Raw genomic sequence first — 25,287 nt, 5'->3', positions numbered from 1 at the left:
TCATCTCTTATGTCTAACTTACGGTCCCAGAATGTACCTACAATTCTCCCACTTCTCAGATCAGCCAGTGCTACAACCAGCAGAGGAGTCTAAGCTGCAAAAGATAGGAGACCTTCCTCACCAAGAGGAATGCATTCCTGCATAGTAACCAGCAGTTCTCCAAGCACAGCAAAAGACAGTACAGAAGTACACTTGGACATGCAGGAGCAAGGCTGTCCCTTCCAGGATTAAGATAACCAACCAAAATAAGAGTATTTGTTTGAAAAGCATTATTCTCAAGTCCCTTCTGCTCAGTTGGGAGATCAAAGCACTTGCTTCATGTATTAAGAAACTGATTGAAGACCTGACATAGTAATAATTCTATAACAGACTACGAGAATGCTGAAGATCCCACAAAACCTCCATCACTTTCTCCAAATACATGAGGTTCCAACAGCCAAGAAGTAAACTCAGAAATCTTTCATTGCTTTCACTATGGGAAGGTTTCACAGTTACCCTTTAATACAAAGGGAAGCGGTAAGCTGAACAAATGCTTACTGTCAACACTTAACCAGCATAAGCTTAGGAAAAAGCATGAGAGGAAAAGCAGGAGAGTAGGAACAGCATTAAGAGCAAGCACTCGCCCACCATGTTCTGAAGTTAAACAAAAAGGCACAGAAACGAATCAAGCTGCTGCAGGCCCTCTGCCCAGCTCCTACCTGCCACGCAGCTTCTGCCCACAGACACCACACCAGACGTGAACATGTGGAAACCGAACGCTACCCTTTCATGAAACCTTCCCACATTTCTCCCCAGGAAAGGAACAAGAAAAATCGACTGCTGTCTAAATCAGTCTACCTAAAATAAGCCATCCCTTCTCCGACACTCCCTCCCTACCCTGAGGGATTTAAGAAGCATGCACTGCCATGATCTGACAAGAGGTAATCCAATAAACCGGACAGCCTCCCTCTCGCCTGCACAAGGGCACAGCTGCTCCAACTCCTCATCCAGGCCCTGCACCGCCAAATGTTGTCTGCAGCAGTTCAGCCAGATCTTTACTGAAGTAGGAAGTGTCAGGCATTCTTCTAATCAAGGCTGCAATTAGACCTACGTGCTGATAACCAAATCTTGAAGGTTTCTTCTGACAGAAAAAGATCAGCAGAGCTTGGGGTTTTTTCACTGTCCCTTTTCACCTCCTATCTCTGTTACAGTAGCGCGGCTAAAACTTGGTATGCTTCCCAGCAAAACTGTCACCAGCTAATCTCCGCCAGCCACCGGCCCACCCTCCCTGCTGCCCCTCCATCCCAGATGGATCTGTCCACAGGACAGAACCAGCTGCCTCCGATAAACCTGCACGGCTGCATCTCCCAGCACGCCAGAGCCCTCTGAAGTGCTGCATCTGAGCTTCCTCCTGCAGCAAGCGTACTGACACACTGCCCCTCGCATCCTGCGGGCACAAATATTACTGGGAAAAACGGCACACAAAATTGGAAGTGTTAAGAGTGGCCTGCGTCACAAGAGTCAATGTACTCTGAACAGCAGCTAGGTAACTTCAGGTTGAACAAAATTACAGTCATCTTCAATGAGTCACACACCAAAGTACAACTTGCAAAGAAAGTGAATTAAGAACATCCTAGTATAATTTATTTTAGCTGAGAACTTCATGTAGCTTCATATTAAAGTGTGGTTTTGTTTTTTTAAGTTTACACACTGAATTTTCACATGACAAAACATCTGGCTGGGAGCATGTGGCAACAGACAGTATGTGATGCACATCCTACTTCCTAACTTCTCTTCGGTAGCCCTGACCAACACGAGTTTGCCATCTGTGGCACTAAGAGAGAGGGAGGACATTTATCACTTTTCTTCTATAATCGCATATTCAATAACCAGGATTTCATACATAACAGCTGCATCCAGCAGTGGACAATGTGTTTTATCAAAATCAGTGCTTTACCAGAAGATTACATTGGACTACCCACAAAGGGAATGTGTTCCTGTCCCCAGAATACGCCACATCCCAGTTAGGGAGTGTAATGTCAACAGAAGAAACCAGTTCAACTCAGAGTTGAGCTTTTTTGCTGACAATTTACCATAGAGAGTGACAGAACAAAGAAATTACACAGAATGACTCAGATTTGCATTCACTTTGCTGTAGCACAGCAATTTGAATATAAGAGAGCTAGCCTAATTTTAGCAGAAAAATTGATGTAGAAGCTATTCTCCCAACAATGATAATAAAGTTTAAAAGGCTAAATCTCAGCTAGAACCACATTTATAGAAAGTGTGCTAAAGCATCTGTTAAAACATATCAACCTAATTAGCATTTCCAAAAAAAAAAAAAATGACACATACATATAAACCATCACCACAGACTCTCACGAGATCTGCAGCAATTAAACAGGATACCTGGAAAACCGACACACAGCTCATTTCTGCAATTGCCCCGGCCCCTCTGCTCTTCTGTTTACCAGGGCAGTCAGATTTTGCCATCCCTGACTGATGACACTTTGTCATCAGATATGAAGTTGATTTTCTTCCTCCAAACAGAAGCATATTCTATCATAGTGACATTTCTGGATCCACAGTTGTAGCAAACAAGAGGAACAACTTTCTAATCATTTAAATATTTATTTTTCAGTGACATATTACCTAACTGAAAATTGATAATTTTAGCCTGTTTTACAGAAAAAAAATGTTTCATCTCATCCAGTACATAACTTGTTTCTGTGACACCATACGACTTAACATCACAGTTTCACAAATACATTCAGCCAGCAAGCTGTCACTACCACCATTAGAGTTGATCCTACTCTCCCTCCATCACTCCTCATCTCTCAGTCTTTCCCTTTGTGCCTCTTCCACGTGGAGGTAATTTGTGCAGCAGTACAGTGACTTGGATCAGAAACTGATCCCAGTTAAACCTGCTGAAATGCTGGTTTTTTTCCTTTAGTTTTCACCTGCATCACTAGCAGGAACCAATTCCTAATGAGATCCCTCAAGCACTTGAGCTGGCAAAGAGTGGGGAATAAACAGCTGGAGTAGTGAGAAGAGAGGACTTCCCACGGCAGTCCAGTTGGCCCAAAGTGCTCAGGGAACTACAGCATAAAATACATAGTCTTCATGTGATACCAACGATTTTTGTTATAGGATACTATGGTGCTTTTTATAAAGACCTGTTACTCCTTATAAATATGTATATTTAAAGGTCAGTTCCACAAAAGAAGACTTCAAGGTTGCCTTTACATATTCTTCAGCTATTGCTAAAACCCTCTTCTGGAGAGAAAGTATATGTATTCGGAAATTTAAAAATTAAAATAAAAAAGATGTGGTGCATAGTGAGCAGAACAAGTTACCAAGCAAGAGTTACTTATGCCAAATCAAACAAAATTAGGAAGCTCCACAGCTTCTAATGGAGTCATTATACTCACCTTCTCCAGAAGAGGAGTTTATAAAAACAGAGGAAGGGTCACGGTAGCAGCGATCAGACACAACTAACGAAGCCAGAGGTGGCTGGGGCCTGCTCCCCCAGCCCCGTGGCTGCCGTTATTACAGTACCAACACTTATGCTGGGTGCCACGTTACGCCAACCGGCAAAACAAATACCTGCTTGTTTTGCCTCAAGAGGAAAATTCTCCTCTTCCTCAAAGTGATCCACCCTGTTTCCTCCTTCTGAACACTATAAAAAACACTTGAATGTTTTCACATTTTCAACTCCACCTTGATAATTCCACATTTACCTTCTCCAGTCTCAGCCACAAAGAGTAGCAACACATTTGTTACATCGCTCTTTTTTTGCCCAGCTGCACGGGTACTGGGAGAGGAGAAGCCATGTATAAGACAGATTTTTATTGATGTTGATTTTATGCCATAATTTTATAGTTTTCATACTTCAGTATGCTCATGTTTTGTTCAAAATAAATTCAAATGATACAAAATTATGAGCTAAACCTAGCATTTAGTTTTCCAAATAGTACTTGTACATTCTGCATTTTGATACATATGCTAATACCTACCAATTAGAACCATAACAAAGACTTTGAAGATAGGAATTAGTGAGAGCAACTTTCCAAACCAGACTCATTGGTTAAATGACAAAACAAACATTAGCACCATTTCTCCTGTATAATGATGCAAAGTATTCTAAATAGGAGAAATAGGGGGATAATTCTAATAGGAAAAAATTTAAGAAAATTAAACAAAAGACTACACATTACAAATGTGACATTGCATTTGGTATGTTCAGCCTCAAACATTGTTGAAATAAAAAATTATCTAAATTTTAGCATAGCTCAAAAACAAAGAGATAACCACTGTGTTTAAGTGGTACAGGACAGATTCTAGGTACAGGATTAGAGATGAGTGACAAACACCATGGAAGGGCTGAACCATGAAATGCATACTGCAGGATTATGGTGAAATTCTTGGTATCTGTAGCAAAAAATAGTCTTACTGTTTTAGGACACTTAAAGGACCAGGAAAGCTTCTATGCTGGTATGCTTTTTTACATAGATGAAGGCATATTTTACATTTTTAGCAACACTGTAATTACATTAGGTTAAGAGGTTGTTTTACAGTAGCCTACAAAAGAAGATGCAGTACAATTTCACTGAATGCGAAGATCCTAATCAGTACTTTGTATTAGCAATTTAATACCAGAGACCACTGAGACAGGGTTAGAAGTTAATACCAGTCGTCTTCCTAGAAAAACTCCTTTGATACAATCTAAAAGCTCCTCCTTTTGTAATACTTAATTTCCATCAATCATCTGCTTTTGTATTAAAACCATAAGCACAATCATATGCATATATTTCTAGTGACCATATGTTGAAATCCTCCAAGTATTTCAGCATGGCAGGAATAGGCTGTTACACTATTAGAATTGTCCATTATGTCACCTGTCCGCGAGGGACCAGCACCAGGCCACTCAGAAGTGCTCGGTAATGGAAGGCGGCTTCTTTCCACAGGAGTTAGGGCTCATGGTTAGGGCTAACCCACCCCAACTGCGCAGGCTTGCTTACCTCAGCAATCTGCACTTTTGAAATAAATAAAGCAATAGAAACAGAAAAGTTTAGATTTCTGTTCCAGGCTGCTGCTTTCAATGTTTGTGCGAGTTCATCTGTGGTTACACCATTCCATAATGACAGCATGAATATGCAAACTGTTGCTAGACTACTTTTTTCTTAATATGCACCCTGAGAAAAAAAAAAAAAACCACCACCACACACACTGAACCGCAGTTTAGACTACTTAGATATCTGTATCATCACAAAATACTTTAAATGAGCTACAAATCCACCCACTAGTTAAAACAACCTTTCTTGATCTTCAACTGTTAACACAATTTATGAACACATGCACTTCTATCCTTAGCATTCACCAGCTTTTGTCAGCTGCAAGCACGAGATATCCTGCAAGCCACATTCTCAGTGGGAGCGCTAGGCTGAAGGAAATAACACAATTTGAAAACAGGATGCACACAAGAGATTTTTTGCATGCACATTCCCAACTTAAATATTCAAGGAAGATTTGGGCAAGGGGAGAACAGATTCAAGTCCAGAGCTTTACATAACCAGCAAAGCAAACAAACAGCAATAAGAGGACAGAACACCCGATTATGCTCCGCATGCTGCTGTCTCACTGGAAGGCAAAGCCAAGAAGCCCTGCAGGAAACACAGGCTAGCAGCAAACTTATTTCCTATTGCTTCTGTGTTCAAAAACATCCCCAGTATGCATAAATCAAGATGTCATTGGCAGTGAAAACAGAAGCCCAGCTTAACTCCATAGCTACAAGGCTCTGTTAATCCCTCTCTAACATTCTCACCAGGGTCCCTAGGCTTCTTTTGTTCTCATAATATCAAACTATGACAAAGCAGCTATGACAATGACACACACAAAAGAAATTGTATTCACTTGTCAGATAACTGGGTAAAAATATCTCCCTCATAAGTACAGTAACAAAAATTAAAGCAAGCAGAGGCTACGTTGCATATGGACAATTATTCAAATTTTTGAACACGAATGTATTTACTACGGCACCCAAAACACTGAGAAAACTCACAGCTATAGTCTAACATGGATCAACATAACACACCAGCATCATTACTTAAGATAATCAGTCTTCAGAAACATTCCTAGTTCATGCATACCTCAGCTCTGGCTTTTAATATTGCAAGGTGCAGCAAGAAAAATGCTGTCCTCAAACCTACTGGAGTGAGAAATTGGAGCAGTAGAAGGCAGTAATTCTTCCTATAAAAATGGAATCTATTGCTTTGACACAGCCATGCTAGAAATCCAGATAGCTTTTCTTTCCACAAGATGCATCACACTGAAGTCTATAATGGACGTTACAAGCACGCTGCTGCCACAGAGCACCCGAACACTTTTCTTTCCTTTACACTCCCATATGTGAACTATTTTCAAAACTATCCAAAGAATTTATCAGCAACTTCTTCACTGAGCTGTTTTGGTAAAAGTCTCTATACCTTCTAGAAGAAAAAGGACGAAGGTGACTAGCACTTAAAATCTGCACAATTTTTCATAATAAAGGCTCATAAGGGCTGTTACAGCCTCATTTACTCCCTTAGCATATGCTGAGGTCATCCTTTAGAAGATACAGCACTTGATCTTCTCCAAGAGAATTTGGAGAACGTAATACCTGAACAAGTCAAGTTCTACTGTATTTTTAAGGAAATGGAATCTCACTAGGAAGAGCTGAGGTACAAGGCTCAAACATTGGACACTGTCATACTTCAGTTATCTTTTGAACTGCATCAATTAAGCCAATGCAAATTATCGTAAAATCTACATGGACAATAATGTGTACACAATGTTTTTGCAACAATTTGATTTAAAACCTACGAAAGAATGAAGCTAGGGAAGAGCTGTGGGTTTTCAAAAGCCTAAAGTGAAAACAGTTCCAAGGAATACAAAAGGCCATTTCCAGTCACTATACAAAAACCTGATTTATTCTCAGCACGATACCAACAACCCAGAGGTAGCATTCAACCGATGAGCTGTTTGAACTGGCTTGGTTATAGATTACTCTCTTCCCAACACAATCATACTTTCTTCATCTACATACTTCAATACTATTTATGCATCTCCTGATCAAGCTAAGTAAAGCTCCAAAAATAAAGCTAGGATTATTAAGCTAGCATGTTACTAACCATAAAACCTTAAAAATACAAAGTATATTTAGATATTTTCTCCATATCTCTTGTGCATATGCAAAAAAAACCAAACACCCACACAACAAAAACCACCAACATGGAAAGCACTCACCTAATGAGACAAAAAAAGTAATCCTTATTCTTTTTAATCAAGGATCCTCCCCATAAGCATTTTGGGGGCCAGAAAGCCCACTTTAGCCTTTACATAATTTTAAGCACCAATTACATTTAGGGAAAGCACCTGCAATCCATGATCTCTTTGTTTCATATTGCCAGATGCTGAAGTAATTCCTACTGAAGGATTATAATTAGCAAACCGTGCTTACACATTAACATTATATTGGAATTGGTTTGTTTTTTGTTGTTTTTTTTTTTAAAAAGTAACAAAAAATTACCAGACTGAAAACCAACCCTTCAGATCGTGACAAAAGTTTATTAAAACTTCAGAAGCTTCAGCTCACAATAGACAGGAGGAGGATGTAATTTGAAGTATTTAAATTGTTCAGGAAGCAAGATTCAACACCAAGGCCAATGTGCCATCTGGCATCTCCAAAAACACACCCCCAATCCAAGTAGATAATTGTTTTTGAAAAATAGCTATAATAAACCCAAGCAAATACAAGTTAGAAAAACAACAGCAGATCAATAATACAACTCATATATATAACCAAGTGGTCTTGTCTCCAAATTTACATTCTATTCTTGCTGATGTTAAAATAGACTCCATCTTAATTCTTTATTCTTTCTGGGGAAGGAAGAAAAAAAGCTGATGTACTTTCACCTCTAGAAAGCTAGTAATAAAGGAAGAGCACCACCATGATTCAGTATTAACATCCTAAGATACTTTCAGTTCCATGGAATTTAAAACTTTCTCCCCCAAGAACCAATTCTGTCGTTTTCCCTCATTATCATTGCATTATCAATATCACTGAAAGTTACTACAAGGACTAACGTATGTCTAATGACACTCACAGTCCCAAAGGTGACATTTCAACAACAGGGAACAGTAAATACCAGAGAAAAAAAAAAAAAAAAAAAAAAGTGACTTAGTCATCCCTAGGAACCAGGCACTGTAATTCAGGGCCTCTAAACAAGAATGAAATATGCTAAGAAGACAACCAACTTCACGAATAACGAATCTGAAAAAGTTGACCTTAGTCCAAAACGTATTAACTTAAAACAAGAAAGAAGAGATATCAAATTCTTAATCTTTCTGCAAGACATACCATGGAGGTGCAAATGCACAAGTAGCACTATCTTAAAAACCAGGAGGAAAAGCATTCTAATAATACTTCAAGTTTTCCAAACTTAAAATCGTATCACCAACTAATACTTCTAGTACTTCTGTAAGAATAAACAGATATGGAAACGAGTGTTACAAAAGTTGTTTTAGACAGGAGTTATATTTTTGTTCCTCTATAACAATCAGATTTTTATGAAGTATTTCAGCATTGAAAGGGGAGGTATTTGCAAACAGAAGATTAAGCTTTATCCTGCTGTTATGTAAGTATGTTCTGGATATCTACCTCCGCATCACAGGACCATGCAGTATGCAAAACAACAGCCTACCAAGCCTAGTATTCCATTTCTGACAATGGCCAACACTGAAGCAATTCAGAAGACTCCATAAATCTCTGGAAATGCAGCTAATTGCCCAACACCATATCCCAAGAGAAATTTCTTCCTGGCTCTGACTGCTTGGCTTTGATGCACAGACCGAAAACAAGTATTATCCTATCTAGCACTCTTGCTAATGTGGTTAATCTTTACCAAACTGTATTATTTATCTTAGTGAATCATACAGTTTAAACCCCAAAGCTCAACTATGGGATGTATACAAAAAATCTTCCTATTTATTAGTATTCCAACCTTCTATCATATGCAAGACCCTAAAATTGTTCTTATTGTGAAAGTATGCTGGCAAGTCAATTGTTTTAAACCCACTTTTGCTTTATTCTCCCCCAATTTTTGAACTGGCTATTGCTTTTCCACAGGATGAAGCAGAGTAAGTATTTACTGAAACGTAGTTAAGCTTAAGTTCTTCTGGATTTGATTTTGTAGCAAGAGCATATTGGAGAACTCATTCTTTCTCTGGAGGTCTGAGACAGTGCCTGCTGTGATACTCACATTGTCATTTTACCACTAAACTCAAAAAAATTGGCACAAAGAAGCAAATCCAAAATGAGATTAAAAAGCAAGTAATAGTTTCATGTTAGTAGCTGGCTGTCACTCTAAAATAATATTTGTTTTAGCAAGCCCGAGTTAATGAGTAGCCCATGGCTATATGATAACCATTGTCTTCCTTGGAGATTAGGCTCGGTGTTGCATAGGTTTATCTCACAATATTTTTACTCCATGTCCTGTAGACTCCACCCACATCACTAGTCTCCAGGGTTCCTAGGGAAACAAGCCACAGGGATAGTTCCTGTAAGCAGCCACATTACTACTTTCAGTGAAAACATGGATCCGATTTGGATTAGTTGTTCCCAAAGCTGTTTGGTCCTGCTTTTTTTTTTTTTTTTTTTGCATGTAAAAAGTCCATACACTCAAACGTATACTAGCAAAAGGATAAGGGGACAGTCAATTTCAGTCAGACTCTTTGAGAAACTTCATCTTCGCAACATCCTCTTGTAATGATGTGGTATTTTTCATCCAAAACATACCAAAGCTAGGATGCATTATCCCTCTTACTTTAGCTAATACAAACCTGACCTACTTCATTGTTTGGCCAGCAAAACCAAACAGGTGAAATTAATTCTCCCTCCATCTAGCCAGGAAAACTTTGTGTGCCATTTTTTAAAAGTATAAGACTTAGAATAGTGGATCACAGAATTAACAGCAACTAGGAAAAAGAGCAGAATATCTTCACATTTCACTTTACCAGGAACAAAAAGCCCTGGGTGGATTTTGTTTGCGCGTGCAGCCTGGGTCCCGCATTACAACGGCCTCTGACCTCCTCCAAGCCTCACGTACTTTTTCATAGCTCATTAACAGTTGTCTAATCTTTCTTCTAGAGTACTTGATCAACATAATAAGAGCAGCAAATGTGGAGCAGTTACCAAACTCTAGTTTCAAAGGAAACGGCAGAGGACACAATTTTGCACAAAGCTGCACATTCAGCCCAATCACATTTCCTTTTCTACCACACTATCAAATCAAGCCCTCCAGAAAACAGAGGCACTTTCCCACTCGAGTACTGTGTAGTCCACAAATCTGGTGCCCTCAAGTTTCAATCTCACATCATTCAGAAGACATCAATCTTTCTCCATCTTAGCCCTTGAGACTGATCAGTAGCATCTTTTGGCCTGGCTTGTGACACCAAATTGCATACACTGTTTTTTGGCATAACTAGGACTAGAACCTTTGCCTGTAAAGTTACAGACCCAACCAAACCACATCCATGCTTTATACTAAAAATGTGCTATGTCCACAAGTAGAAGAAAATATTATATACAAACCATGCAACAAGAACTATTGGCCTAGGGATTAAAGGGCAGGCCATAAAGTTTGCAGCCACAGGCAACTGCAAAGTCACACAGACAGTGTGCTGTGTGTGATACAAGGCTAGCATGTTGCAGGCATCTATTTGCAAAATGTGCATGTGTGATGAATCAGGCCACGGCCATTTATCTGGATGAACAATAAATTACTGCTTTAAGTCGGGCATATACTGGAATTCCCCAGATCCAAGTTCTTTGTGCATTTGTTTTGACAGCTACAGTTCAATTACAAACAGTGACTCTGCACAAGATATTATGTGCAGTATTTCATAATAATATTAAGGTCTTAGTAATAATAGAAAATAATTATTATTCCTTTATTATACCCAGACAGGAAATGGCAATGTATATGCTAGCAAAGTTTTATTACATGTGTAAGTACCATCCTTCTTCCTATATTTGCTTCCTATTTGCTCAAATTTTACCTGCTTACTTGAACTGCAATGGCTGTTGTCAACACTAGGGCCCACCAGCCTGCTGACTTCTCTCATGTACTCTTGGGTTTGCTTAACAAACAAAAAAGATGGGTTTTTTTACCGTTGTCACCACAAGGGCACTTTTCTACACAGGAAGTCAAATCAAGTTGCGAGTGGATTTGAATTGTGTACATTAAACCCTTCATGGAAGTTGTCATTCAGAAGTTAAGCAACCTCCATGTTAGCTTAATTTGCGATGCCCACAGAAATATTTAACAGTTTTTTATTTTACATTTTTGGCTCAGTTCAGAAATACTGCAGATAGCTGACACACCCTAAAGATGTAGAACGAATGTGGTGAAATGAGTCTGTCTTTATAATAAAGTTACTTCCTTCAAGAATTTTTTTGCCACCTAGAAAATAAAGAAAAGCCCATGTTTCAGAAGGAAATGTTTAAACACGAGAATTTCATAGATCTGCTAAGCAAGACTATTTCTTATTTACTTCAAAAAAGGACAACATACATTTCTACTGAATAAACAAAACAGCAAGTGATTTTTGTTGTGCAATGTAGTGAATAATATGAATAAAAAAGTTCCATGTGTTTCATGAACTGTAGAAAATATTTCTCCATTATCAAGATGATCAATTTCAAGTATTCCCAACCAGTCAACCTCATAAGTTCATGGTTAAATTTGATTTAAACATAAGCATTGATTCTACTAACCATAATGAGAAAATGCAAGTCTGAACATGTACAAAATTTTGCCCACCTGCGAAGTTACACCACCTACAGCAACAGCTGCCTGCTGACATTTTAGCAGATGACTGGGCACATCCTGCCTGAAAGAAGCCTGGAAAACACTTATAAACACTTTTTAAAAAAAAATTCAAACACCACCCATTTATAGTACTGTGCAAAAACAGGAAGGCCACCCTTTAAAAAGTAAACTAACCACGTCGCCTATCAACTGGCAGCTAAATACCCAGCTGTGCCTTACGAGCATAACACAGGATGTCCCCTTTCAGAGGAGCTCTCCTAGCATGGCACTTCACCAGCTCAAGCCTCAACAAGCTCCAGTTGACTAGGGCCAGTACTTTCATATTTAGCAGGGTGGGGCAAGAGAGACAACCTCATCGCAGACACTGAGGTTACGAGAATGCAAATCACCAAATTCAGCATTTGGAACAGCACCCACAACTCAAAGTGAAAACCTGTCCTATGCCAGACCACACAGTAAAACTCTACCATCAGCCTAGTAAGAAACATTAATAAATACATCCAAAACCCCCTGAAATTTCAGGTTAGTCTTCAAAAATTGCTCATAACCGACAGCACAACAATAATCAAGTAAGGAAGGGATACAATAAGAACAACTACTGTTAGAAGCCCGTCCAGGAACACTGTGCAGGAGAAACACTACTCCCTTAATGCCTCAAAAAAATCCAGCAGCAGAGGGGCATCCAACAGACCCTCTGCCTTACAAGGTTAAGGCTAGAACGGAACAAAAAATCAGCTGTAGGCATTAGACTGAAGTACCCCCTTTGTTATTTTTTCTGTTCATCTCTTACCAGTTAGACTTCTTTCAAACCTCAAAAATCAGCTAGTTCAAAAAACAGCACTATCTGGCTACAACAAAAAGGAGTCACAGATGAGACCTGTAAACGTGTAAGAACCGCAGGTTAGCACATGCACCCCAGCGAGAAATCACAAATGAACCAAGAAAGGCTGACTCACCTAACGAAAGACATTGGAGGGGATCGGTGTATCTGAAGATTAGGATACCCTAGACCAGAACCAGCAAATACTACCATTTCCAGTATCTCTTTTCCTAGAATTGACTCAGGTGTTAAATAGCAAGACCAGTGGCCACCTGCGCCTTGTTGAACGTAGGCTGGTCAGCTCCTTAAAAAGGTACCAGCCCCCTGCTACATCAGCAGGGGAGATTTATCCAGCTGACGTGGGGCTGTAGTACTAACGTGATTTTGTTCCAGGCAGCCTATTAACATAAACAAGAGATACAAGCATGCCCAGAAGCTTTTTCTTTCTTCCCCAAGTACATTTATTGGTCTAATAAAAGTTATTAGCCCTCACTACAAAATTAGTCCCTTTTTACATCTGATGGAAAGCAGTCACACTAACACTTCATTAGACATGACAGTCATGAAGGTTAGAGTTCCAGCCACACCTGGGTATCAGAGACAAGACTGAAAAGCAAGCTATTTATCATTCATAACACCTGACACAAACTTGAAACCCCAGAGTCAACTCTGTAACCTGAGCCCATCCCCAAAGCCGACACAGAACACCTCCCTGTAAAAAACCCATCTCTATCCAGTTTTGCATAACCTGTTAAGATACTCAGGAAAGACTTTGTTCCATACTGTGTAACTCCCCGCTGCTTTATAAAGAACTGCACAAAATAAAAGTTCTCTAAATTAGGAAATTCTAGACTGAAGGAACATTAAGGTTGTAAAATGAAGTGGTTAAAAAAAAGTCTCAAGGTCACTTCTCTGCAACCCGGTTTACACAAATTCTGTGCTTTATGTATAAATACTGGGACACTTCTCAGATAAAAATCCCAACTATTTACACATTACAGTATAAAGAAGGGACAGCAGTGATCCAGACCCTGAACACTGACAATATTAAATGAACACTTTTCTAACGTGAAGAAAAAAGAAAACAAAAAGAATAAACAAAAAGCATGCAGATACATTGTGAAGAGCTTGAGTTACTAGGCCCGGATCATTTAAAAATAGTTTTCTGCATACTTACATTCTAGCTTAATGGATTTACTCTTTGAATGTTCAGAGTAAGAAGGAATTTGATCTATGGCAGTCATTCCTGTCTTGATTCCAGTTTAACTTCTGACATTCTTCAGGGCCTTGAAAACTGTGTCTAAACTCTGGGTTTGGTACTGCGTGTGTTTTGTTTTGTTGGGGTTTGTTTTTTTTTAATGTATGTGCTCAATGCTCTTTTTCCACAGTCAGAAACAGAGCTCTATGGATTGTGTGAAGAGCTTGCACTCTGACCAGTTTCTCTTGGCTGGCAGAATAAAAGGAAACTAACTTCACACAAAACTGCCATTTTTCCTCCCTCCAAATGCTAAAATTATAATACTGCTTTTCAGCCATTTACAGTTATACTCATCATTCTAACTGCAAAATTAAATCACTTAAAATTATTACACACTATCTCAGGAGCGGGGAGGCTTCTAGAGCGCATCTGTTTGAAGTGCGGCAACAAAATAATGAAGCAACAGTTCTTCCTTAAGTAGACTCACCGATATAACTGTAATAATATAAATGACTGCAAAACCAATTTAAAAAAAAATAATCACATTTACTCATTATAGAGCTTGGGACAGTGAAGGGCATAGTCTAATATTTATTTTTAAATGCAGAGTAAGATGAGTGAAAAAACTGTTAAGGAGGGCATTAAAAAACTGAACATTGCATGTAAGTTTCACCACCTTATCACTGACAGTAGAAGGCTAAACATGGGTTAACAACTATGCACAAGATTACTTCAGTAGTATTCCACTAGCAGAAGCCCACATTAAAGTTGTTTAATAGGTCAGCAGTGATTGCAGAATATGCAGATCTAACAACACCGAGTTCAAACTTGTATACACAGCTATCCAAAATTGCAGTCTCTTATAAATTTTACTCTTTCAAGTATGCTTCCTCTGGGCCCACATCCAGTAGATTTAACAGATGGGAAGTCCTAGTGAAATACAGCAAAGCTATGTAGGCCATCACGCGCGAACCGAGCTCCTGGAAAACTCTCTTCCACCAGACAGCTGGACTTGGCCAGGCACCCAAAATACCACCCACCTTCACACGTACACCATGACAGAGCCAGCGCTTTTCCCAGGTAGATGAGACATGATTTAGAGCAAATTATAAACTCCAAGTTATTCATAAATATCCAATTCACTACAAGTATATTTATAATTTAGCCATAAGCTGAATGTAACACAGTAGGACAGCAACTGTGACGGCATTCCGAGGCCGCTACCTGCTCCAAGATACCAGCCTTGTCACGGCACCTCCTGTTTTCAGATGTTCTGCAGTTCTTCCGAACAGTTCAAGCAGAGCGATACAACATCAGGAAATTACTAATTATTTGCAGAGTAATTACCACTAATAATCACATTACTACATGATTACATTCAATTAAGTCCTTGCTGCCACCAGAAAGAGTGCCCCCCTAAGCTTTATGTCTTCACCAGCTCCATAGTGCTATTAACATTATACGCGTAGCCACACAGACAGGCTGCAGGAATTCACTTAGCTGAAAACTAACCTTAGGAGAGAAAAGAAGGATAAAAAAAAAAAGAAAAGATTAGTTTTCAGTCAAATGAGCATCTTAACCTACCAGCCTTCCCAAATACTGGTGCTAGCACAAAGGAGGAGAGGGTAACATGCAGAAAGACACAAGGAAGGCGCATTGCTACCCTTTCAGAATGCTCAACTCTTCTAAAGAAAGTAATAGTTCATTTTACTTTAGGGACCTGGAGATTGATCTGCTTTTCTTGTCTCTCAATAAAATCCCTGTTGGAAAAAGAATGCTCTCGTAAGAACAAATCTGTATTCACGTGCATTGTACTGACCAAAGGAAAGTAACTGCCCGATACAAATTGTGTGGTTTGCTAAAGTAACATAAAGTAACAAAATGTAGGATTTATTTGGCATTTTCTCCAAGAAATCAATAATTAACTATACCAGGACACTTCAGGGAGCAAGGCTCTGTGGTTATTTTTTTATTTGTTTTGCATTACAGCAGAAAAGCCTTGACAGCAACAATCTCAGTAATATAACCGAGCACTTTCAGAACCAGAGATGTGTAAGGGAACAACGTGCCTGAAGAGTTTAAATTGCTCTCTCCAGTCCTGACTCCTTTTCTACAACTACTACAGCCCTGGAAACTCATGTTTCAAACTAACAGCAACTTTCCACTAGTATACTAATGAATATTACAAGTTAATATTTAATGGAGATATTCTTTTACCTGCAGACTATGTTATACTAGTTGTTTTCACAGCTAAGTTCTGGTTTAACAGAGGTACTGCTCATGTCTGCTAAGTATATAAAATAATATTTAAGTCTCAAAAGTAAGCAGTGAACTGAGTGCAAGTGGCTCACAGACGGACCTCAATTTATCTGGGGGGGAACAACCTGAAACCCCCTAGGTAATGTTACACCTATAAATAGAAGTAAATAAGGAACACATGAATATTTCCTGCCCAGGGGGACTGGACATGTCTGGTTTACCGGTTCTCAGTTATTCTAAGCTCCCTCAAAGTAGAGAAAATGGCCTGTGAAGCCAAGAATTTGCAAGGAATGTAGTGCAAGGGAAACACCTGTTGTGAGGTCAGTTAACAAACAGAACAAATAAACACACCATGCAAGCTGTGGAAGGTGAGATGTTGCAGCAGTTTCTGGAGGGAAGACTGCCTTATAAAGGCAGGAGACTTTCTTCACTGAGGATGACTAAAGGAAAGAAAGGGGAAAGGCATCCCTTATGGTTACAGCACCTTTCAGTGTTTCTTCCTTTTTATAGAAATAAGGAAGTTTCAAACAGTACCTAGAATAAAAATCATTAGCTACCTTTTTATATAAAGGTCTGCTAAGCAAAGAGAGCCATGCTCTTCTTGGTTCAACTGTATTATGCACCAGCCAAGCTGGCAGCTAAATATGCTGTGGGATTTCTCTGTTCCCATGACAAGATGCACTTCTTACCATTAATGGACTTGATGATCCTTATGGGTCCCTTCCAGCTTGAGATACGCTATGACTCCATGATAATGCATCCCATTCAAAAACAATAAAGATTTAGTCTAACAGCTGAAAAAATGGCATATTGGATTTTTACTGACTGAGAACTAGAACGCTAGCGTGTGCTTTTTTCACATCTAGTCCTTAGCTGCTCTAGCTCAAGGCTAGGACTTCTCTGCATAACAATATTACTCATATTTCACCATAATGTATATTGAACTGGACAGTGTCTTAAGGCCTTACAAGAAAATTTCTTAAAGACACTTTGATAAATGCAGAATGGACGACAACAAAACAGCAGTATGTGTTACTTCAAGCCTTCAAAATCACTGCTGAAATAACGTGGCAAAATCCTACACGCAAAACAAGTGGGAAAATTCTTAAGCTTTATTTTAAGCCTGATAGTTACAGCTAAATAAAGTAACTACATGACACGCAGGCCTGCTTAACTAGACAAACCCAGCAGCATGCAGACCTTGATAAGTTCTCTTACACTGTTTGTTAAAAATCATCAGTATTGCATATACTCGAGAAGACTGAATTTGTGTAGTTACTGTGCTATCTTAATACGACATACTTCCCAACCACCTATCCTGGTCAGATGAAGACCGTGCAAGGCAGCAAACATATGTGGTGTGTATAATGGATTAATTGACATTACTAAATAAAATTTGCAAGTGTGAAGGCTCTTACATTAGATTAGACATTCTTCTATTTACAGCTGTTGCCGCTTGCTCCATCTTGCAGATCACAGAGCACCTCAGTAGACTGAACCTGTCTGTGCCGTCTTTGGGCACAAATATTCTGATCAGGAGTTTGCTGCTTTCTTCTGCCGCCTGTATTTTCCTGGTCTTTCTAGGTCATTGCTTCTCCAACTGTCCTCAAAGCTGCAGATGTGGGATATGAGAAAAGAATAGCCTTCAATCATTTTTAGGCCCTCCTTTTCAAATCACCAGGGCAACATCTGAAAGAACTGGTAATTGAGCAGTGGATGGTATGACAATATGGACCACAAAATCTGCAACTTAAACTAAAGACTGAAAAAATCCCTACTGCAGACAGCCCCTTCCCTTTTATTCCATTTACACTCTAATTAAGTCTGGGAGAAGGAGCTGTGAATATTTGTCAAGTCACTGTAAGGCACGGAAAGGCAGAGAGATAATACACTTGTGTGAAGTTAGCATGGTCCCACAACTTGTTTTTTACTGTAATAAATCCCTCCCAAAAAGAGCTAGACACTCTGCTCTCCAGAAGAAAAGATGGCTTACTACACAACAGATGGTTTGCACCTAAAATTTTTAACAAGCCGCTAGGTGCTGCAGTCTTCCCTTAGAAAGAGCGCTTAGTACTGCAATGAAACCAAGCCACACGGATGAGGGCACTGGCACTTTACCGGTACCAGAACTACCTGTGAAATGAGTGGACCCTGCAGTTCACAAGTACGAGAGATACTTACACAGATCCTGGAATAACACAGTCCTCTGATGCAGAGAGAATATGGATACACGTTCAACAGAAAATAGTCTTCACTGGAGAGTTCAGAGGTAGCACTTCACTTCTTGAGGATGCGGTTTTTCTCATGCTCAGAGGCATTCAAGAGTCAAGAGGGAATGCCATTAGTTTATGGAAAAAGCTTTCTTGCAAAGGAAAACATGAAAGAACTTCCCCTCCTGCTCATTTCCTTCACTGAGTCCTGTTTTTTATAGGGCTGGTCTACATGCTGAAGGCTTTTCAAGTAGCCCATGCACAGCTCTCCAGCTCATTTCTGCAGAGGAAGGGTTTCTTCCCCAGTTTAAGATGCATCTACAGAGGTGTTTAGCCATCACAACTATGTTCAGCTGTTGCACTTAGTTTCAATCAGCATAGTCTACTAACCTGCTGAACTATGATGTACAGATGTAGCCCCAAATTATGTTTTGTGTTTAACACATAATTGTTGGCAAAATATTTTGTTTCCCTCTCCCCTTTTTACATAACAGTTCACAAAGGGCTACAGTACACAATCCTCCTCTATTATGAAAAAATATGTTACGGCACCTGACATCACAGCTGAAGGTTAAAAATAACTGACACTGTCAGGTTTACTAGTACCATTAATGTGTTTTACTCCTTTTCGTTTAAGAATTTTAAAACAAATTATAAAGCAAGTTTCATAACTGAAGGAACAATGCCTATCTTTGTTGTTACTTTGAACTTCAAGAGCAGATCACAATGGTATTTGTAACACAAAAGTTTGAAATCTTTTCCAAAAAGGGTAACACAGATCTGTCAGATGTTGATGAGCAAAGCAATTAAGCAATACCAATCTCTAGTCAAAATCGCACTGAAAATATATCCTATGTACAACAAAAAAAAGCTCCAGATGGTCATCTTTCTTAGTGGAGAGAATGCACTGAAGAAACCACAGTTTTTCCCCCAATATCAGTATTAAGGTTACATTCAATAGAAAAGTTGAAGACTGTAACCAACCACAGAAAAGACTCTGGGTTCATTTTGGTGCTCAACCGAGTGCTGTAACATGCCAGCAGCTATTTTTGTTCCCCAGCTTTCTTCCCCAGGACTTGACTGAACAGAAGGCAGCACCCAGAGAAGTTTTGCTGTGTGACCATGCAAACCTATAGCTGTTTGTTAATCTGAAATAAATTCACTGTTGTTTATAATCTTCAGCTTCTTTTTTTTGTATATTAAGCACTCCGAAGCAGAGACACTTGGGCAGCTGCCTGTTGTGGTCTCTTGGAAAGGGAGGGGGGGGGGGGGGGGAAGGGTAGATTCTAATCGTACCACAAGTGAAGGGGAGGACCAGAAAGGAATAAAGCAGATCTCAACTCTCCATCATGTATCAGACAAATGTAACACAAACTTGAAGGGGAGAGATCTACACAGAAGCAACTGTTACCGCTGCCTAATTTAATACACTTGCACTTGAAGGTGAAGTTCTCAGTAATATAAAAGTTAAAACACAGAGGGTGTTTCTCACACCAAAACATTAAGGCGGTACAACCGCTAACATGAGACATACAAGTGTATGGAAAGCTGTAACTGCAAACCAGCACGTTACCAAAGCAGTTCGGAATAAGAAAGATCACAGTGCTTTTATTAGTAGCGACACTTATTTGGGAAAGAGTGACAACACCAAGAAGCAGGCCAACACAATTTGCTCTCCAGAGGCATCAACACAAACCGATAGGTCACTGGGAGTGACCCGTTTTCCTACTACTTCTGCAACCCTTCCCTTCTCCAGCGAGCGGGAGACCCAGCCAGCTGAAGTTTTCACTGAAAGAAAGCCTGAGCAAGTGACATTACCTAAACTTCTGCCCTGGCAGACAAATGCCCTCAGTTTCTCTCTCAAATGGCAAGAGGGATGTTTCCATTTGGATACATAGCTGCTAACAACAGCCGTTGGACAGATTAAGAAAGGGTCCCTCAGGCCTTCTACCCCTTCCCCCTAACGAAATATCAATGCTCTCCCTTCCTGCCATAATCTGCACCTCCCGCCTCTGCCCCCAAATTCACACAAATAGAACTCGCAAAGTTTTAAGGGGAAAAAACATTAAGAGCCTCGGTGGGACAATACTGTGTTTGGTCAGGTGAGAAACTTACCAGGAAATAGCTGAGAACAAGCGAGTAACACGCAAATGACTCAGGATCCATTCCCATTACAATGGGGAAAACAGGCAAGTCTTTTTCCATGGCCGGATCCACCCACCCCGGGTAAAAAAAGTACAGAACAAATGCCAATTTTTTTCATAACAACTTCAAAATGCCCAAATTATTTCTCGTAAGAAAATCAGCATTGTAACATATCTTGAGTTTAAGTAAACTGAAACTTGATTCTTTTCTTCTTTACAACGTAATTCACACAAAATAAGTACAACAGCATAAATGAGGCATTTTGAGTCATACAAATGTCTTAGGAAAAAACAGTCAAACCCAGGACTTACGCAATTACAGCGGCACTTTTTGTCAGTTGAGCTTTTACTTTTACAGAGTAAATACAACAGACCACCTGTGCTTCGTGGTCGTTATGAAACAAATCAGAACAAGCTTCTCATTTGTATTTTCATTAAGACCATGCAGTAATAGAGGCCAGCCCCCTGACTCACGAGCCGCAAGCACTGCAGCCCAGGGCACGCAGACCCCTTCGCACAGCACGAACACTGCATTTCTGCTGCTCAGCCAGCTGCAGGAAAACCCAGTGTCAGTACCAACCCCACGGACATGCAGCGTTCGCTCCATCGGGCTGAGGGGTCAAAATTACAGTAAAACCTAACTGGGACTGACCAGCGGCTCGACAGCCAGCCACAGCTAGTCTGAAGATAGGTAATAAGTGCCGTACATCCACCAGCAAAGAGTTCAGCTGCAGACAAAAGCCAACACGCACACCAGTGATCTTTCCAGCACAGCACATCCCAGCAACTGTGACAAAAGAGTTTATTCTGTATTCCAGGCACAACGCACTGGAAAAGAAGGCAACCTAGATGGTAAAGATCACATTCAGGAGCCGGACCAAACTCCCGCAAAGAAGAAACGAAGGGCTACAAGTTATCACTGCAGTACTAGTCCCGCTGAAACACAAACCTGCTGCTCGTGCGATTCTGAAGCGTAATTATTCACAGTTCACCCCGGTGTAGGTCACCGGCACAATTCACGCAGAAGTAACCGACAGTACCCTGCTCGGGATACCGGTGAGGTGGCACGTCACCCCCACCACCCGCACCCCTCCTGCACTGAGGTTCGCAGACCTGGAACCAGCAGCACGGCGCTTTCTACCTTCTGTCTCGATGTAATTAGCGCTATTAATCCCAGGCTCTCGGAGCCCCCATGGCGTGGTCCTGATTCGGCTTTAATCTCCGCCGAGGCCTCTTCTTCCTCTCCGCAGAAAGCCAGTTAAACCTTGGCAAGCCCTTCGGTGCGGAGTGCTGCTCTGCCGCAGAGGGATTAGCCCCGCACCGCCCCGCACCGCCGGGGAGCGCGGGGACCCGCAGCGCCCGCCCTCCTCAGCCCCCCGGGAACCGCGGCGAGAAGTTACTTTCCCAGGGAGCCGCCGCCCGGGACGAGGCCGGGCCCCCGCACCTCCTCCGCCCCGGGCCGCCCGCCCCGGCCCCTCCAGCCTGCCCCGGCGCCGCCCGCCCCGCGGCCCAGGGCCCCCAGCGCCGGCAGGCCCGCCCGGCGGGGCGGCCCCACTCACCCCATGAGCCAGTCCATGGCTGGGTCCTGCCGCGCCGGAGCCTCCGCGGCCGCCGCCTCGCCGCTCACCGCCCGCTCATGGGGGCCGCTGCGGGCGCGGGGCTCCTGCCTGCCGGCCCCCGCCTCCCGCCCGCCTTCCTGGCCCCGCCGCCTGCCCTCCGGCCCGGCCCGGCTGCGGCAGGGCGGGGCGGCCCCGGCTCCCCTCCTCAGCCTGACACTCGCGCACTGGGGCGGCCGGAAGTAAACACAGGGCGCTGGCGGCCGCCGACCCGGAAGCGGCCCCGCCGCCGCCCGCGGCATGCCGGGAAACGTAGTGCGGCCGCCGCCATCACCGCCGTGGCGGTCCGGGCGCCCCGGCACGGCCGGGTTCCTCGGCGCCGGGGGGCAGCGGGCCCTCCGCCTGCCTGGGGGCTCTTGGTCCCCGGGACGGGGCGCTCCAGCGTTACCTGTCCCCGCCTGGGAGGGGGGGGGGGGGCTTCACCCTCTGGGCCGCAGCGGTTCGGTTCTCCCTGTGCCACAGGCTCCCTGGGGGAGCTCCGTGTCAGGGCCGCCGAGGTAGCCGGGGGGTGGGGGGGGGTTACACCATCCTGCGTGCAAGACGAATTGCCTTAATTCGGGAGGGTGGTGAAAGCCTGGAGCTCCCCCAGGGCTGCCAGAGACAGACCCAAGCCGCTCCTGGACAGAGACCACTGTCCTTCCCACCCAGAGAGAGCCCTGGAGCTTTGGCAGTGGGACACGGGCTGGCTGCCTCACCCACCTGCCTGGCCCTTTCTGCTGCTGGTTGTACCTCATACTCCAGAATCTCCACTTTGACTCAAAATCCTTCCTTTCTCATTTCCCCTAATTGCAAAAAAACCCAACCGACTAACTACTAGCTCCACAGAAACACAGGGACGATACCTGCCCACAGCCTCAGACAGCCCAACACCGCACCTCTTGGAGAAGTGAGCGATCCTAACTGTTCTCAAGAGGAGAAATCCCTTCCATGCAAATCCTTGTGGCACGGCACTTCCAAAGGTGGTGTGGGACATGTCCTCTTCACCGATTTCTCTCAGCAGCAGCACCTAAGTGGAGAAGTTTACAGAGGCAGATCTGCTGGGGGTGATTGCATGCTTTGGGCACGTGTATGAATTAAAAATTATTTCTGTTGACGGGAGAGTGATGATTACTTCATTGGACTCCCTGCAGTCACCAGCTTTCTGAGGGACGGACCATCTTTCAGAGGCTGTTTGAGCCATCACCCTCTTCCTCCACCCCTTGCTCCGCCTGCCCTGCTTCCTCCACCCTGCCCTGGGTGTGAAGGGCCCTCCCAGCCCTGTGGTGCTGTAGGTATGGGGGTCCCCAGGGCCCCTCATACCACAGGCACCTACCCGTGGCCCTGCTTGTTCAGGGATGTTGAATCGGTCTCCAGCCGTAGCACTGGCTCCAACAATAGTTCCAGCAGAGCAGCATTATCCCAGGACTAGTAATGCATTCTGAGGGGGTGTCACAGGGGTGATTTAATAAGAATCTGTCTTGGTCATGGCTGTTTTTTATCCCTCTGCCTTGAGGAAAAGCAGCAGAATTATTTTGTATTGAAAACCATATTGTGCCATCATTTTTGGAACTGGCCCTCCCTCTGAAATCTGCTGGAGATCCTTTTGCACAGCACATAACTGCTTTATTTAGCCCTTCTCCTGTAACAAAAGTTCACCCTGAGAATTATTTGGGTATCCGGTAGTGTAATACAAGAAATGGAAGACCAGAACTTGAAAATGTATCCTGTCTGTGGTCAAATGGAGTATTTTTCTTTAACGCCCACACTTTATCTTTTAATTGTTTATAGTTTTAGTTATCCTTGTAGCTTTAGAATTGTAGCAAAGGATAGGAAAGAGGTCTCTTGCAGCAAACCCCCACATACTTTACTGAGTGGCTGTGATGAGGGTTTTTTACAATGTTTAAAATACCAGATCAAACCATCTGCAGAAAATAATTATCCTTTATGCAGACACTTGATCCAGTCATTATCTGCAAACATTTGAGAACAGATGTCCCTCATTTGAATTATGTTTTCTTGTTGCCCTTTGTTAGGAGTATTTTTAGCAGGGCATTTGAGGATGAGTTCCATCCAATTTTACTGTGGGATGCATTGTACCAGGAGTAGGGTGTTTAGTCATATGACACATGTTTTAAAGCAGAGATGACTTCTGATACAATGAGTTTGTCATGTCAGATTAGCTGTTTTCCTCCTGATTGTATCAAGGAAAATATATGGCAACTGGCACTGGGAGAATTACTGGTGCAAAAGAAACCCGGCCAACAAACATCTATTTCATTTATATTTTTTATTGTATCTTCCAGTGGCACAAGGCATTTATCTGTATCTCACCTAAGGTGATTATTCTATAAGTCTTTTTACACCTACTTCTGTTTTCCTCCTCCCCTCAGCTACTGGAAACCCCAGAAGTGCCTCTGGCAGATGGAGCATTCCACAGTCATCCCAGTTCAGTCAGGTCCCTCTCTGAGCAGCTCTGAAGAGCAAAGGGTGTGCCAACCCAAAAGCAGTCTCCAGTGGTTGCCCTGCAACTCCCCTTTTGTTTCTAAATCCTCTAAAATATGCATTTCAGCGATTATTTGTTTGACAATAGCAAGCCTGGCAGGCAGTGGGGCTCTTTTGTGCTAAGCCCTATGCACATGCATAAAGAAAAGGTGTCCCTCATTCAGGGCAGCAGGCCTGTGAGACCCATAGGACATGAGTATAAGGTGCTTAACAAGAGACAGGTCCTTGGTATACAGATGTGGTACGAAGTGTTGAGGATCGGAGAGGTTTATAAATGCTTGACGTTGGAGGGTTTTGCACCGACTCTTCCCTGGATTACTGTCCCGCAGCTTACTTGTGTCTAACAGGATTTAAAATGCAAGATTATTGCCAGACAGTCTGGGCAGAACGGCTGCGGTGCGCAGCGGGCTTGCGGAGTCCGGACTGTAAGGCTTTTGGCCCGTGGCACATTGCAGGGAATACTGCTTTCGCTCTCTCCTCTCCTCCTTGTTCAGCCACCCGTATCCCCTGGCCTGGCTGGCACAAGAGGACCCCAAAAAATGTGCATGCCCTGCTCCTCCTGGCGTCCAGGCACAGGGTGGCTTTGTTCCCAGCGGTTCCTCAGCAGCACCAGAGCTTTTTGGGAACTGATGGGAGGCTGGGGGGGATCCCATGCAGACCAGACCACAGGAGCTGGGGCAGACAAACCTCTCGCATGAGGATCTGGCAGT

General features: G+C 42.3%; 1 protein-coding gene and 1 long non-coding RNA gene across 3 annotated transcripts in view; both read right to left on the bottom strand.

Annotated features, from left to right (window-relative positions):
• Positions 1-22,280, bottom strand: part of MOB2 (MOB kinase activator 2) — a 116,460-nt gene extending 94,180 nt beyond the window's left edge. Inside the window, exon 1 of one of the 2 annotated variants that reach the window (XM_037401940.1) lies at positions 22,040-22,280. In XM_037401940.1, coding sequence (XP_037257837.1) covers positions 22,040-22,056 — 17 coding nt within the window. In that variant the 5' untranslated portion in view covers positions 22,057-22,280. Of the gene's footprint in view, positions 1-8,677; positions 8,701-22,039 lie in introns of those variants that run through there. The other variant, XM_037401941.1, reaches the window with a different exon arrangement.
• LOC119154443 lies at positions 14,430-21,583 on the bottom strand. Its single transcript, XR_005106467.1, has 2 exons — positions 18,308-21,583; positions 14,430-17,738 (listed from the first exon to the last, which is right to left on the bottom strand). It is a non-coding gene; the product is annotated as an uncharacterized LOC119154443 (long non-coding RNA).
• Positions 22,281-25,287: the final 3,007 nt, after the last annotated feature.

Source organism: Falco rusticolus, chromosome 10 (genome assembly GCF_015220075.1).
Source record: "Falco rusticolus isolate bFalRus1 chromosome 10, bFalRus1.pri, whole genome shotgun sequence".
NCBI lineage: Eukaryota > Metazoa > Chordata > Aves > Falconiformes > Falconidae > Falco > Falco rusticolus.
Note: the sequence above shows the minus strand (reverse complement) of the source record. Positions and strands in the feature narration are given on the sequence as shown.